Consider the following 14480-nt stretch of genomic DNA (forward strand, 5'->3'; position numbering starts at 1 on the left):
AGCTTCTAAAATAAAATATTTATTAATTAAAAACTCCGAAAATCTAAAAGCCGTTAGAATTCGTTTTAACAATATAGATGCGTCAAATTGGCTAAAATTAGTTTTAACAATTTAAGAGACACACATACAAGGTTAAAATTAGTTTTAACAAATCATGTTATGAATTTTTTGATGCATTAAAATTTTCAAAACACAAGTTTTATTACTCCGAGTCATCCATATTACAATCACAATGTGATGCTTTTGACGCTGCCATGGATGTTATGAAAAAGACAAAAGAACCAGTATTGGAGTACTTAAAAAGTATAAATCCAGAAACTTGGTCAATGGCACATTTTAAAGGGAACCGATACAATCTTATGTCGTCCAACAGTGCGAAGTCTATAAATGCATTATCTAGACATGCACGTAAGGTGCCGATACTTATGTTGATCGATTTTTTTCGCGCAACAATGCAACAGTGGTGGTTTCAAAGACGTAACTTTGCAGGTATTAAGTTAATTTTTAATATTAATGTTTTATTAATTTAATGTTATTGATCTTAACTTCTTCATTTTGCCTGTTTTTTTAGCGGAAGCAACAACAATACTCACCCTTTGGGCCGATGATATTGTAAAAGAAAACAAAAAAACTTTTAGTAAGTGGGATGTTCGCATGATCTCAAATACGAAATGCGAGGTCAAAAAGGGGGCACAAAACGTGATTGTTGATTTCCAACATATGACATGTACATGTAGGCATTGACAACTTGATGGGATACCTTGTGGTCATGTCATAAGATGTTTAACAGTGAACAATTACCAAGACTGCTCGAGGTATGCATTAAATGCTTACTTTACCGAAACACTGAGGAAAACGTATGAGGAATCAATAAACCCTTTGCCAAAGCCATCCGAATGAGATATCCCCGATGATTTGATGATTGTTAAGCCACCTATAATGGATAAACGTCAGCCATGCAGGCCAAGAAACACAGACCACATTCCATCCCAAGGCGAGGGTCCAATTAGAAAAGAGTGTTCTACATGTGGTCAACTAGGACACACGAGAAACAATTGTACTGGAAGGGCGTCCGGTAGTGGAGCACGTCGCACAATTTCTACTGCAGAAATGACATTTAATATTGGTGGTTTAGCGAGTTGCTCACAAACCTATGACGCTGATTTTGATATAAAACAACATTGAAATGAAGAGTTGTTAACTTATTATGTATTGTAATTTTTTATTAAATCTTACAAGACATTGCTATGCTTTCATATTTTAGTTTAGTTTATATTATAACATTTAGTTTGCTGATTATAACAATTACAAGATGTTATTTAAAAAAAAAACAACAAACGATCCTTTTGCAACCAAAGGTGTATCATGATAATATTACAACAATTTTGTAACCAATTTTTAAACTCAGGGAACTGCAATGGATAATTCTCTTTCTCGATTGTTATATAGTCATCCCTAATTCTCATTTTGTCTTCCAAACGATCCTTTTGCACCATAATGTGTATCAATTGCTCGTCCTTCTCAGCAAGCCATTTTTCAGTCGTTTTGATTGCATTCTTAGTCTTTTTTATCCATTCTTCATGCTCTTTGATTTTGTTTTTATTGACAAACAAATTTTCAACTAAAACGACAACTAAATTAACAATTTTCCAAGTTATACGACAAATATACAAACAATTTTTAACTTTCAAATTAAATAAAATAACATTTTCTAACCATACTATAAACTTTTTTCTACTAAAACAACAAATATATACAAATTTTCAAGTTATACGACAAATATACAAACGACTATTGTACACATATGATAAAATTTTCTAACCATACTATAAAATTTTTTATACTTCACCAACAAATATATACAAATTTTCAACTTATACGACAAATATACAAACGACTATTGTATACATATTGTAAACATTATTTTAACCATTTTTCAATTTATAAAAACAATTATACGATAAGAATATACAATTTTTCAAGTTATACAACAACTATACAAACGACAAATAACATATTCTAACCATGCTATATCAATTTATCAACTTAAACCACTAACCAAAACATATTGTAAACATTATTCTAACAATTTATTTAACTAATAACTTAAAAAAATTAGCATATTCTAACCATTTTACTAAATGTACAACTACCCGATGCACACTCTACGCAGTCTCTACTTGTACATTCATATAACCAATAACAAAACAGTATTTAAACTTCAAGTTTATTAATAACAAATATTAAAACTATCAAATACAACAAAATTACCCTATCACAAACAATATAATTTCATTTTTGTTACACTAACTAATACAATAAATAATAAAATAATAAAGACATATACTAAATAAATGTTAATTAAAACATAAAAAGAGTTAAAATCTAACCATATTTTCGGGATTGTTGAAATAATCGTCCATTTTCTTCAAGAAATCGTCAAAAGGAATCTCCGAGAGAGAGAGTTTTTCTATATTGAAGAGTGAAAAATGAAGAAAAAAAAACTGTTTTATAGATTTTCACCTCGAAAATCGTAGATGAACAGCAAAAATCGCAGATGGACTTTTCCATCTGCGAATGTACAAGTGCCTAAAGCACAACTGTGCTTTAGGCACTTGTACATTCGCAGATGGAAAGCCAAAATCGCAGATGGGGCATTTCCATCTGCGAATTTAGTGGTTATTTTTGCAATTTCTATTTTTTTTGGCTAAATTTGTAAGTTAATTAATGTATTTGACTAATTTTGTAATTTTCTATTAAAAAATTATTTAACTGTTCTTTTTTTTTTTAAGTGAATTTATTTTTACGTTTTATGTAATTATATATATCTCAAAATTTTATAATTTTTTTTACAAATATTCACATTTATGCAAATAAAAAGTGCATTAACCAAAATTCATGCATTATAGAGTTGTACAATACAACACTTTAAAACACAAATTGTTGTGTACGGAGAAAAAGTGTTGTGTACGAATCAGTTCCCTAACCAAAACTTCCAGTGGTGTTGGCGCTCGATTGTCTCCGACGAGTCGATTACGACAACGCTAGGGTTTCGAACCAACTTTTTCTGCTGATGCTTTTGCCGTGCTTCGACCCGCAGCTTGCGAAGCACATAATCAAAGGGGTTTTAATGCATCAATGAGTCGCGGTGCGGTGACTGTCTTGAGAGCTATCCATTTAGTGCTGTTTCGCATTACAAATATATATATATATATATATATATATATATATATATATATATATATATATATATATATATATATATATATAAATTAATTTAAGTTTGGGACGATATGTCGTCCCTACAGCTTTTTCGGATGCCCGCCATTTATTTTTCTTCCCGCTCAGTTTTGCAGAAACGATTTATTGTCCCTTTAGATTCAGAAGTCAAACTAACTCAGTCAACCATATAGTGACGACTTGTTGTCCCTATACGATCCTCTATGGCAACGATATTTATTGTCCCAATAGCTTTTGTCGCTGTAGACTCATATTCTTGTAGTGGTTGTTTCATCATTGAAAATGCGTAAGTGAGTAACCTTTACCTAATCCCTCCTTTTTTTTTGTCCATCCATCCGAATATTTTAACTTATTGAAAATTTCAAATTACAAGCTTCTTTTCGTTCGGTCATTATTATTTTTTTTGTTTGTTTGTTTTAAACTTTATACAACTTTGTCTATTTAATCCGACTTTGTATCAACGTTTGATCAGTGGTAAATAGTTTTATGGGAGACGGCAGAATTGCATGCCAAATGGTCGAAACCCTAGGCAAAGGCCATAGCAGATGAAAACTACAGGCAAGATTTAGTATTCAAACAAAATGACTGAGAATTACAGCTTTCCGTCTCAAAAATGGTCTGAAAACCAAATCAGACTTTCAGAATTCCTTTTCACAAATTCACAAATACGAACCCGAAACATCCGTGATTCTCACCAACGCTATGTTAACCTTCGAACACAAGAGATGTTCGATAACCTGGTTGATTTGTATGCCAGATTGTTTATGACTCAGTGGCATCATTACAAGAAATTTATGAAATACTCATTTCCTCCTCCACCAGGCGTGTCTCCACATATTTACGCTGCTCGATGCTACATTTCCATGTGGTTCATCGACCTTTATGTCTCCAATCGGGAGGCTGTAATCAATCTTTATTCCATTGCGTTTGACGAGCGATATCATGAAGAACTCACGCGGGTTCCCCACGAGTATGATTCTTATCTGACATTACTCAACGCTTCAATCCGCCCCACTCATATTAAAAATGCTCTTGATAACGTCCAATATGTACCCATTATATCTGACTCTATCAATGTCAACGATTCAAATCCCTTTGGCATTAACAACTTTACACCTGAAGAAGACCTCTTTTATGGTTTTACCCGAATCATGAAAGAAGGAAAGTGTTGGTGTTTCACACAACTCTCTGGGGATCCAAACGGTCGACCATGGTGGTTATTTGATTGGCACAGCGACAATCGTGTTTGTTCTTGGTTTCCACCTGAAGATAATTACAATCTCGAGGATCTCACCCTGGCTTTTATTCTTGGAACTGCATGTACTCCAAATCTTGGAGTGAGGGATGTTGATGATTGGCAGTTCTTTGCTGAAGGCATTGTACCACAGAATCCAAATCCAATGAACTACAATCGTGTAATTGACAGAAGGTTTTATGGCTCCTATGAAGTTAGGACCATGGAGATCCAGACCAGATTAGGTGAAGAAGCTCAAGAAGTTGACCGAGAAATGCCACGTTTTAAGTTAATCGACTGGGTGTATCACCATCGTGTTGTTCTAGAAATGGACAACCACAAAAGGACCATTGCCCATAGACGTATCTCACTTGCTTATCATTAACATTTTGATTGGGAGCTTTTTGTGATGAATATTTCTTAATCATCATTAATGATTACTACTTTTGTTTCAGTTTCTTTCATACCTATTTTCTTTTTTTCTCATTACCATGATTGATTTTATTGTGTTAGTGACCTTTTGGTTACCCTTCCCACGATTTGTAAATACACAATCACACATGCCACATGGGGTCAATTTGAACTGAATTCTATCAAAATCCTTAGTTACTGGATGAGTTTTATCATCCAAAAGATAATGAAATCATGACCAAATTAATTTCCTTATCTTTTAATTTAAGACCAAATTTACCGTACAAACCCTTGCTATATAACCAAGTTAACTAGCTACCATTTTTGAAAGGGTGTTGCTAAATTGACACCGACACCCTACGAACACTTTTATTAAAAGTCAATCTATAATAAACCATTTATAACTTACTTTTTTCGGAAAACAATGCAAATTCAACCAATAAAATATCTTAAAAATCAAATAGGGTGTCTATATGGAAAAATTGGGTGTCTTTTTAGCTAACCATTTTTTAAATCAAGACGGGTTAAAGAACCGGACAGTTTAAAAAGGCCTCATGATTAAAATAGGTTTGACATAAGGTTTGTTAGTTATTACCCTGGTTATGTCATTACGATCAAACCCCATTAAGCTTTCAAGATTTCTTTTAGACAAAGGATCGATTATTACCCAATTAAATGTCTAATTTTATAAACATCAAAGAACGTAAAAATAAAGATAATGAATTCCAATTCATATGGTTACTGCTCCTTGAATGGCCGTTAGAACTTAGAAGAAGCATTTTATGGTACTTGCTGAAATATGTAAATACTAAACAATAGGCGCTTATTCATGTATGTTATTATTTTTTTTCTTTGTAAGAACAATGGAGAATGACTTTTGATTTTGTTGGGATATATGAATTATATTTGTTCGTTTTGATACGAAGGTTTAAAAAAGTCAGCTAAGTAATGCGATGGATCTTTATTTCTTCCATCCTGGAACGAGCTAATTCTTCGCTCGTATGGAGTACAAAGTATGAACACACAGAAAGCTGAAGGGTCATGAATCGAGCTCACCTTTTAGAAGTCTGGAAAGTCAACGTGAGGGTTAAGTAATTCTTTAATCATGGAGTTCTTAAGGCTAAAGGGAGTGGTAGCATGTGTTATCATGTGCTAAGATTTGACACATCATATTTTGGCTTGCCACCTAAGCATAACATGATGCTAGGGAATGGTGATGAGCTTGATATATATTTTGGAAGGAAAAAAAGAAAAACCTCAACCAATCAAATTCACTCACATACACTCTCTCTACCCTTTCCCTCTAGACTATCTCCTTCTTCTCTCCTCACGCTGATGAACCGACGAGTTTGGCTTAGCGCACCCCCTTAAACCATGTTAGGGGTGGTGTTCAAAAAGATGCTAAGGGTTGGCGAGGGAGATGACGCATGCCACTCGCATGTCATACGTCAATTTTGGCACTATAAACTTGTCATGTCTCTAAATTAGTTGGTAAAAGAGGAATTCATTCCCTTGGAACAACAAAAAAATTACATAAGGGACATTTTAAACCAAAACTTGTTAGGTTACAGGGCTTTAGTGACATTATCATTAAGAAACTTTTATAAAAAAGAACAATTTTTTTCGGTAATTAATTGCAAAAAAAAAAAAAAAAACAATTAACTAGATGAATATTCTTCAAGTTAAAGTTGTTTTTTTTTTAATAATTCAAAATTTTATAATTAAATTATAAAAAATGGTATAATTGAACAAATTTCAAACTATAATAGTTTTTTTAGAATTTTAAGTTTTATGTAGTTTTTATTAAAAAAATAAAAACAAATTCTCAATAGTTAAATTAATATTATATAGCCAACAAAAAGTGACTCAACCCAATGATAACGGGTTGTTTTGGGTTAAAATACATGACCTTTATTTTATTTTTTTCTTTTGGAACGATCGAATTTTATAAAGGCCAGTTAATTGGAAAAAACAAAGAACAATTAGTTCACAAGGGGGTTTTAAATTCTCCCGGTCTAATTTTTTCTAGTCTTATGATTTCTATCACAAAACCAATTAAACAAAAAACAAACAACTGAATAAAACAGTTGGACCTTCTTGTAATTTGTATTTCCAAAAACTAACATGTTTCCATATATAAGTCAATAGAACCCCAATCAGAGTCAAGCAAACTGTATCCAAAGTTGATATACGAATATGAGTATCAGCATAAGCATCTATCCACAGACACATGTCCTCTATATTGAAGAAAGATGGTAGCGACTCATCCACCCACAAACCCAATCAATTCCACATCTGCATCGCCAAATAACATTCGAAAAAATAGGTGATCATTATCATGGTAGTGATGCTCACAGCATAGACACTGAATCAATTCCAAGTCGATACCACGACTCGTACAGAGACGCTTAAGGCCAACTCTCCAAGCAAGGACATTGACCTTAATCGGAACAAATCTATTCTAGCACATCGATCTACCATCACACTAGGGAGAGTAACATGATCCAACCGAACTAATTGAGAACACTCAAGAAGTATCAAGTTTCCAACTCTATTTGTCTAGACCATCATCCAACTGGACCGAGCCAAGTACATTCATGACATGATTTCAACCTACCAGTTTAAATATAGCTTTTATTTTTATTGTTTTATTTTTGTTGACTACTTTGATCTTTGTTTAGATATTCATGTTTTTATTAAGCTTCTTTTAGTTGAGGACAACATATAAATACCATATATCCTTCATATTTGCTATTTAGTATATCATTACGTATCTAATATGTACAACTACGTAACTAATATATGTATAAATTTTTGAGGACAACATATAAATATTTGCTATTTATAATCATAATAGTATATCATTATATATCTAATATGTACAAATTTTATGTAATAAAATTATACAATATTATTCACGATATTTGGATATTATATTTGTATTAATGATTGTATTTTTTAAAATTTCAAACAATTATTAGTGTTTTTAACTTATTTTACTACACGTGAATTATTTTATGTATTTTTTTTAATTTAAATATACCAACCCGATTTGAGTATATTTTTTAAAGAGGTTGGATTGAGTTGAAGAATCTCTGACCTATGTTGGATTGGATTAAGATTTTCAACCTATTTAATAAATAGGTTTAACTTGAACTCAACCAAACCTGACCAATGACCATCACATTGTGTTTTTTTATTAAATTTAGTCAAATCACACCATTTTAATTTGTATGTTTAGGATGTGGTTGGTAAAACTAGTTGGTACATGATAGCTAATATCTATAAGGTGTAACTTTTGTTTGTACATAAATGTTTGTCAAAATTAGTTTTAGCTTTTAACGACTTAAAATTTAAGTAAAAACCAAACACTAAAAGCACTAAAAAACTACTTAAAGCAATTAGCTCTGAAATTTTTGCATTTTGAGATTTTATGTTTAAAAGTTAAAGCCTTTTTTTTTTCTTTAATTCGATCATTTGTTCTAAAAGCTAAAAATAAAAACCCTCAAAAACTCGCTGCTAAACATGACCTTACTCGAAATCAATCAGGACCAAGCCGCTTATTCCAAATTTAAACCATCATCAAAATTATAATTCCAACAAAATCATTTTTTCTCAATATCTCCAAAATTAAATCCGTTTTGTCCTTCAAACAAAATCCCATGCAACAAAAACTAGTTATTTTCGTGCACAGTCACATCCTCGATTTCCCCAAGCTCAGATTCTACATTTGGACTCTCAAACATCATCGTAAACCTGTACATCATGCAATTAAACTTGTACCATTCATGACCATTTAACTAGTTACTCCTGAGGAGGAGGTCCCCATGCGGGAGGATTCCGAGTAGGAGTAACAGGTGGCGGCATGCTTCTGATATTGATATCCAGACATCGGTATTCCACATCGTTTTCTTTAAAGATTCGAACCATTTCATCAATCACTGCACCTTTCCTCACGTATCTCTCACTCATGTCTTGAAAATTTATTTTGTGTCTCCACCATATTTGCAGCTTTATCTTGTTTAATTCCTCAACGTTCAATGACACAACTGTTATATCATTCGGGTAATAATGATCCTTTTTACTCTCGATAAAGCTGCCAACAACGTACCCAAATATATAAATAAACGTGTACATATTTGGTAATTCGATGATGAAAGTTTCTTACTTGATTATTCTTTGTTTCATGACAACCAACTTGTCAGCAGGAGTTGCGATATGGATGAAGAAATCGATGGAATCCCACATATCAGGACTTCGAAAATGATTGCTAATTGCTCTTGTCGAAAGAATACTATTTGGAAAATAAACCTTCTCGTTGTCCCATTTCAAGAAAACAGTTGTCAAGATATTCATCTCTTCTACGATCATCTGACACGTGTCAAAGATTCAGAAATCAAAACACAATATATTATGCATTAATTAATTTCATATAGAATTAAATTAACACGTGGGAATTGAAAAAGATGTGTCTTTCTTTTTACCTGAACTCCATCAATCTCACATCGATCACCAACATCAAAAGGATGCATCACAAACAAGAAGATTATGGCTTCGAATATAGTCTTGCAGGTGTTCCCGAATATAAACGCCACAACCACAATCTGGGAGCTTATAAAAACTAAAAACTTGCTTGTTGCGATGTTCAGAATCAGAAGGCAAATAACGACAATGATGATTCCAACTAAGAAGTTGACCATTTGGTGTAATTTGTTGACTGCTGTTTTTGTATCGTTTAGTGTCAATGCAAGTGCTTTTCGTTCTCTGAATGCATTCACCTGTAAATTCAGATCAAATTGTGGATTTAGGGCTTTTTGTTATTCGAAAAATATAAATTAGTTTTATAATTCTTACCACCCAAGTCTTTAAAGCTCCTTTGCTGACTTTTTCATCCCCAGGTGTTCCTACTAAAAGAGACATGGTTTTCACAGCTTGATCATCTCTCAAGAAACGCGTCAAATCGTTAAGATAGATGAACCTGCAAACAACAAACTTCCCATCCTAGAATCTCAATCATGTTACATTGGCTAAAAAATGATGATCATGGTTTTTGAAATGGTTGTAATTAAGAACATACTTTGACCCAGCTCTAGCAACATTCATGAAAATCTTGCGAGCTGCACGTTTGGCTTCGATTTCACTTCTGATTTGTGTCATTGATTCATCATCTTGTTCATTCATGTCATGTAATTGTTCATCCAATGTGCTTAATGTCCCAAGCCTGACGATTCTCATTAACCTCTTCATGTTCCAGGCTGATACGTTCTTGGGATTTAGTCTATGGAGGTGATCAATTGTTATCCCCTGTTCTTTTTCATCGTTCTTGATGCCAACTGGCTGGGGTTGTAATCTTCCACTCCCTATCATCCTACCGGATTTTGATGGAAAGACAGTTTCCCCAAGATCTGGAGGTAAGTTAGCACCTGCGTTTTGAAGCCTATGGAGTTCTGCTAATGTCTTTTCTTCTTCTATCTTGTTGTTTTGGATTTCAACCAATGGTGGGCCTGAGAGGGTTTCGATTACATATTGGTTGAACAGAGCTTCTTGAATCCGATCAAAGAACTTTTTGACATGAAATGAAGATGCCAGGACTTTAACCATGAGGGTCTTCACAAGCCATAGTGAAGTAGCTACAAGCATACATACCATTAACTTGTTCATGACTATGAGGAATTTGTTGTGGCCTTCAACTCTTTCATCAAACATGTAATGCCAAGCAATTAGGACTAAACCTAACCAGATGCAATTCTGAACTGGTTTTCTGATTCCATACACGAAGTATAGAACTCTTTTGCGTAAAAGGAAATTTCTCTCGATAAGGTAGACAATGAATCGTATACCCCAACCGGAAACTAACCTGCCACATATCAAAACAAGAACCAAAACCTCCCATTCCCAAATGTGAAGCCCTCGTAATACCAACTGCTTCCAATTTTTGATAGTAAGAGTGCAAATCAATGATGTTAGGATCAAAATAAGGCTAATCCATTGGATGAGTGTGATTGCGTCGAGTTTTGCACTTTTGAATTCATCTGGATTATCTTCCTCGATGAAGGTTTCATCCTCCTCTTCGTTTTCACCTCTTGCTAGTATCCCTGAGGGGCGAGGTAATACACCTGATCTATGCCCTGATCTGCCCAGTCGTCCTGATAACGAGACCTCAACTTCAACCTCTGGTGGATCGATCAATCTGGACTGTAGTGTTTTTGTTCGAATGATTGGGGCTCTTCTTTGAAACGAGGTGCATTTCAAAACCTCTGCTCCTCCTCTATCGTCCAATCCGCGTCCTGAATTACTCAGATTGTTCGATTTTCGTCTCTGAGGGTTTTGTTGTTCTTGTAATCGGATATCGTCTAATTCATCCTCGTCTGATGATTCGCTATATTGATTAGCTCGTTCATTATCAGGCTCAATATCTACCACTTTAGACGATAAATTAGAAGGAGGTTGAAACGAAACTTTCAATTCTCTCGAATTCGTAACCCTAGTATTTAGATTGACGCTTTCGTTCGGACTCTCTGGATTCCTATCTACAACATTGCCAGAATGGCTTCCATGACGAAGCTCGTCCATCTCCAAATCCATATCTAACGTCATTTCACCTCCTGAATCCTTCTGCTTGTTTAAAAACTCGCCTATCAGCCTTGACGGTGGATCCTCCATGCCACCGCCGCTTTGCTGGCTCGAGCTCCGTCGATATCTGCTTCCCGTCGTTCCTTCACCATCCCTATCTTCGCCGTCGATTTTGACGACGACTTCGCAATGGTCCTTGGAGTGAGAAGTGCTGGCGTCGGGATCCATAACGTCTGCACAAAAATTCTTCACGCCATGCACCCAATCAAATCAAAATCATTATCCATGAATCCGTTTTCAGAATTAGCAACAGCCTTCCATGGAGAGAATATGAATTGACAATGATACACAATTTGTCAAAACTCGAAAAAATTCTACAAACGATTCAAAAGAATGCAATGTTTCTTCGGAAGTATTAAAAATAAATCTAATATTTTTGTTATAAGTCAATTATTATACGGGTTAAATATGTATTTATTCAAATACGTTTCATATTTTTCAGTAATATGCCCAATAAAACTGTCTTAACAATGTATATAATATTGTTTCATTTAAATATGAATATTTATTATATAAGTTGATAAAAAAATATATTATTGCATAATAAATTCACTTCATGAGATGATAAGTTTCCAGTTGCAATGCTGTAAAATTTGTTATAGAATAAAATGTGGTTGCATATTTTTATTCTAAATGACTGTTTTGTAACATAAATTGAAAAAGGAAAGTTGAAACGCTATTGCGTAAATATGGATTTAACATTGAATTATATTAAAACGAATGATGTCTACAAGTATTAAAGTACAAATACAATTGTTTAAACGTATTATGTTGTATTTGGAAGAAAGCAAGTATTTGTTTGTTAATTACGCTAAATGTTATTATTAATCATAAGACAATCGCGTATACTCACAACGGCCGGTCCATGGTCAAGCTGGTCACGATCGTGGTTCGTGCACACCATGTCGGGCGGTCGTGGTTCAGCGTTTTCGTTGAGGTTCGTTATGGGAGGACGAAGGGCAACAGCAAAATGGAAGAAGGCTTGCTCATTTGACCGTTCAAGAGCCGTAGAACGGCTAATTTTCAATTTTTTTCAAACAACATTCTTACAAATAAATACCACACTATACACCTGTAACAGCCCAAAAACCAGGAGAAATTTTTTCATTTTTAATTAAGATTTACAATCATAAGTTTGATTCTAAAATCCATTACATAATCATCATATCAAATCATCAGAGTGACAATATCAAATAGTGCGGAAAATAGTGGGGAGTGAATACTGCGCCATCAAGTCGGGCCCTTCCCCTTAGTACCGGAAGTACCTGAAACCACAATACAAATTGTAAGCAAACGTTTAGAGAGTTTTCCCAAAATACCACACACTAAACATACAATCGGGCCTAGCCCTGGGGTATATTCCAACCCAATAAACAAGTGTGGGCCCCGCCCTCGGGTATATTTCAACCCAATCGTACGATAGTGGGCCCCGTCCTGGGGTATATTTCAACCCGAACATGCCATAATGAGCCTCGCCTTGGGGTATATTTCAACCTGACATGCCATATTGGGCCCCGCCCTGGGGTATATTTCAACCCAATCATACAAACACCAATATATATATATATATATATATATATATATATATATATATATATATATATATATATATATATATATATATATCACACCACAACTAGCAATCTACATAACCGAATAATGGGCCGGCATTGGTGCCTTCGAACCATGGATACAAGGAGGAGACTCACCTTGGTATGTTGGTAAATACTAACGGCTCAGCTACTGATCCGGAAAATCCCACACTTAACATACAAATATTACCCTAATTAGGAATGGGTTAACAATCATGACTATGGGCCTAAATTCCAATCCAATTCCTAAGGTCAGGGCCCCCTTCACCTTACCCATAATGGGCTTAATCAACCCCGACCCATAACACAATGATGGGCCATAAGGCCCAAAAGGCCCGACTTATAACACTTAAGGCCCACAGCAAAATCTGAGGCCCTCCTACCCTAAACAGGCCAAAGCCCAAAAGCTAGTTAAGGCCCAAAAGCCATAAAAGTCCAACAATTGTCCAAAGGCCCACTGGGGCGTATGCGCAACGTAATACCAGTACGATTGGCGTACTCGAGTCCCAAGTAGTACGTGCGACGTACATCTTAGTACACCCGACGTACTAAGTTGTTAAGCATTTTCAGCCATTAAGTGCTTAATCCATGCAGGAACTAACTCCAACTTCCAGATCTCGGTCATTTAAGGGGTCCTAGGGCATAAAGTTGGCAACTTTATGCCTTTGCATGTCTTATGGGAGTCCAACATCCAATTTTTTCTATCAAGACTCACTTTAAGGACCTATATCCATCCATGGTGCCATAACAACCACCAAGATAGCATTTGTATGCCTCTAACACACCAAAGGGACTCATATCTAGCATTACAAGCTTCTGGAGTTGCCAAACTCACAAAAGAGAATCCATGGACCCAAAAGAACTCATAAACCAAACCCTAACTCTATCTATCAAAGGAAACAACAAGGTATGAGTTTTTTACCTTAAAAAGCTTCCTAAGATGAAGTAGATTTAGGATCTTGAAGCTCAACCACGTCCAATGCTTGCACACCAAGTTCTTCTTCTTGCAAACACACCAAAATGGACACCAAAGTTACTTTCAAGCTCAAATATCACTCTCACTAACAAACTAGGATTTTAGGGACATTAATAAGTAGTGAAGGCTGATAAGGGTGATGGTCCAAGAGTCATAAGTGAGCTTAAATAGGGCTCATGCCCTAAAATTAAGGTTTTAGCATTGGCCACGTACGCCCCGTGTACGTCGCTCAGGTTCCCGCTTCCTCATGCCCATGTACGCTAAGCGTACATAAACGTACGCCCAGCGTACGTGGGGACTCCTTTCGAAATAAATTTTTGCTTCAAGGGTTAAAAGGGAAAATACCTTAATCCAAGTGTTACAAAACCCTCATTTCTTACACCATTCTTTTCTT

At 34.8% G+C, this 14480-nt stretch overlaps 1 protein-coding gene across 1 annotated transcript; it reads right to left on the reverse strand.

Annotated features, from left to right (window-relative positions):
- Positions 1–8488: 8488 nt before the first annotated feature.
- Positions 8489–11815, reverse strand: LOC145162504 (mechanosensitive ion channel protein 8-like). The gene is made up of 5 exons (XM_079081626.1): positions 9963–11815; positions 9740–9863; positions 9370–9663; positions 9054–9256; positions 8489–8981 (listed from the first exon to the last, which is right to left on the reverse strand). The coding sequence occupies exons 1-5, from the start codon at positions 11684–11686 to the stop codon at positions 8690–8692; spliced, it is 2637 nt and encodes an 878-aa protein (XP_078937752.1). The 5' UTR covers positions 11687–11815; the 3' UTR covers positions 8489–8689.
- Positions 11816–14480: the final 2665 nt, after the last annotated feature.

Source organism: Lactuca virosa, chromosome 3 (genome assembly GCF_052849685.1).
Source record: "Lactuca virosa cultivar CGN04683 chromosome 3, Lactuca_virosa_CGN04683_v6, whole genome shotgun sequence".
In the NCBI taxonomy this organism is placed as follows: Eukaryota; Viridiplantae; Streptophyta; class Magnoliopsida; order Asterales; family Asteraceae; genus Lactuca; species Lactuca virosa.